At 55.6% G+C, this 1,686-nt stretch overlaps 1 protein-coding gene across 1 annotated transcript; it reads right to left on the reverse strand.

Moving 5' to 3' along the window:
• Positions 1 to 1,305: 1,305 nt before the first annotated feature.
• AURANDRAFT_34623 (hypothetical protein) lies at positions 1,306 to 1,680 on the reverse strand (the record flags this gene model as incomplete). The annotated part of the gene is made up of 1 exon (XM_009044045.1): positions 1,306 to 1,680. A coding segment is annotated over one exon (375 nt), but the record flags the coding sequence as incomplete, so codon positions are not given.
• Positions 1,681 to 1,686: the final 6 nt, after the last annotated feature.

Below are 1,686 nucleotides of genomic sequence, written 5' to 3' on the forward strand. Positions count from 1 at the left end.
CTCCTCATCCTCCTCATGCGAATTCGTTTTAAGTTTCTTTGAAGGCGGACATTCGGGGTCAGGTTCTGGTGCTGGCTCGGGTTCGGGTTCAGGTTCTGGTGCTGCCTCGAGCTCAAGGTCTGGCCCGGGTTCAGGTTCTGGTGCTGCCTCGAGCTCAAGGTCTGGCCCGGGTTCAGGTTCTGGTGCTGGCACCTGCGGAGCAGTTTCAAACCCTGTGCCCTTTCGCCGCTTCTCGTAGTGCTGGTCTATTATTCTTCTCGCCTTGGCTTCGCATCCCTTTACCCAGCCGTGCGGAAAGTTCCGCTTAGTAACCCGGATTTCCGGATGAGCAGTGAGGAAGTCGCGGAGCTCTTGTTTACCCCATTCATTGTACCCTACTGGCGGAGACAACTCGGAATGTCGAGGATGACTTGGTTCCATTATACTACTATCGCCCTCGCTTCCAATATAGAATCCCGCTCGGACAAAAAAGTCGGGGTCACCGAACAAAAGATCGTGACGCCTACTTTCATGGACTCGGGAAGCGTGGATTGCTGCCCACAGATGGAGCCACCTTTCAAAAACAAGGGATGTGGGAAATCGAAAAATCCTCAATGTATTACGCTATGAAAAGAATTATTGATTTGTAAATACACTATATATGCGACTCCTCGAACTATTTTCAGGCACTCACAGCGTTGGGAAAGTGGCAAAAGAAATGGGCTGGGAGGTGACCTCTTTGGACCTGCGGAACGCTGACATCAACTGCGATATTATGAATTGGGACTATTCCCACATTCCCGCAGGATACTACGACGCTATTTGGAGTTCGCCCCCTTGCGAGAAATTCTCTCATCTCCGCCGTTTTGGATTGGACGCAAGTTGAAAGCCTTTGGAGACGTGCCCGTGACTCCCGAGATGCTCAACGAGGATATGGTGGCAAAAGGTCTACCAATTACCGCCCCGAATCGCCCGTATTTTAAATCCCCCCCCATTAGCCCCATCCCCAATAGCCCCGAATATCCCAGTGTAGGTTCAACAGCAACGCAAATCGGCACCGTGAAGCACACGTCAACATGAAGTATCCCATTTTGTTGAAGTCAAGGTGAAGGCAAGTTGAGGTGGTATATCATATGATATCCGCCCCATAACCCCCGCCGATTTACCCCCGCACGGGGGTTAAACAAGGCGGGGGTTATGGGGCGGATATCATAATATGGGGCGGATTCCATATGGGCGGGGTGAAGCGCCCTGCCTTACGCGCGCGGCGCGCCTGTTTTGTTGCGCTGCCGCTCATCACACAACCTTGACTCGCTTCGCCTGGCTTCATGGGGCCGCGGGCGGCGCGACGGGCTTGTACATGAGCGTCGCGTCGCCGACGGCGTGCTTGAGGCCCGCGGAGAAGGACGGGTCGACGTTCTGCTTGGCCTTCATGGCGGCGCTCATGACGGCGTGGTGGGCGAGCAGCGCGTCCGTGTAGTCCTCCTTGGTCTTGAAGGGCGAGCCGGGCGTGCCGAAGGGCTTGCAGCGCTGGCAGAGGCAGTAGTTCGAGATGAGGTCGATGATCTTCGCGCAGTGCTCCTCCTTGGTGTTGATCCAGCGCGTGATCTGGTTCAGGACGAGCGGGCCCTCGGACATCTTGCCGTAGAGCTCCTGGATCTGCGCCATGGCCTTCTCGATCGTCGCGCACGCCTCGAGGAGCTCCGC

This window comes from Aureococcus anophagefferens (assembly GCF_000186865.1).
Source record: "Aureococcus anophagefferens unplaced genomic scaffold AURANscaffold_112, whole genome shotgun sequence".
Classification (NCBI taxonomy): domain Eukaryota; class Pelagophyceae; order Pelagomonadales; family Pelagomonadaceae; genus Aureococcus; species Aureococcus anophagefferens.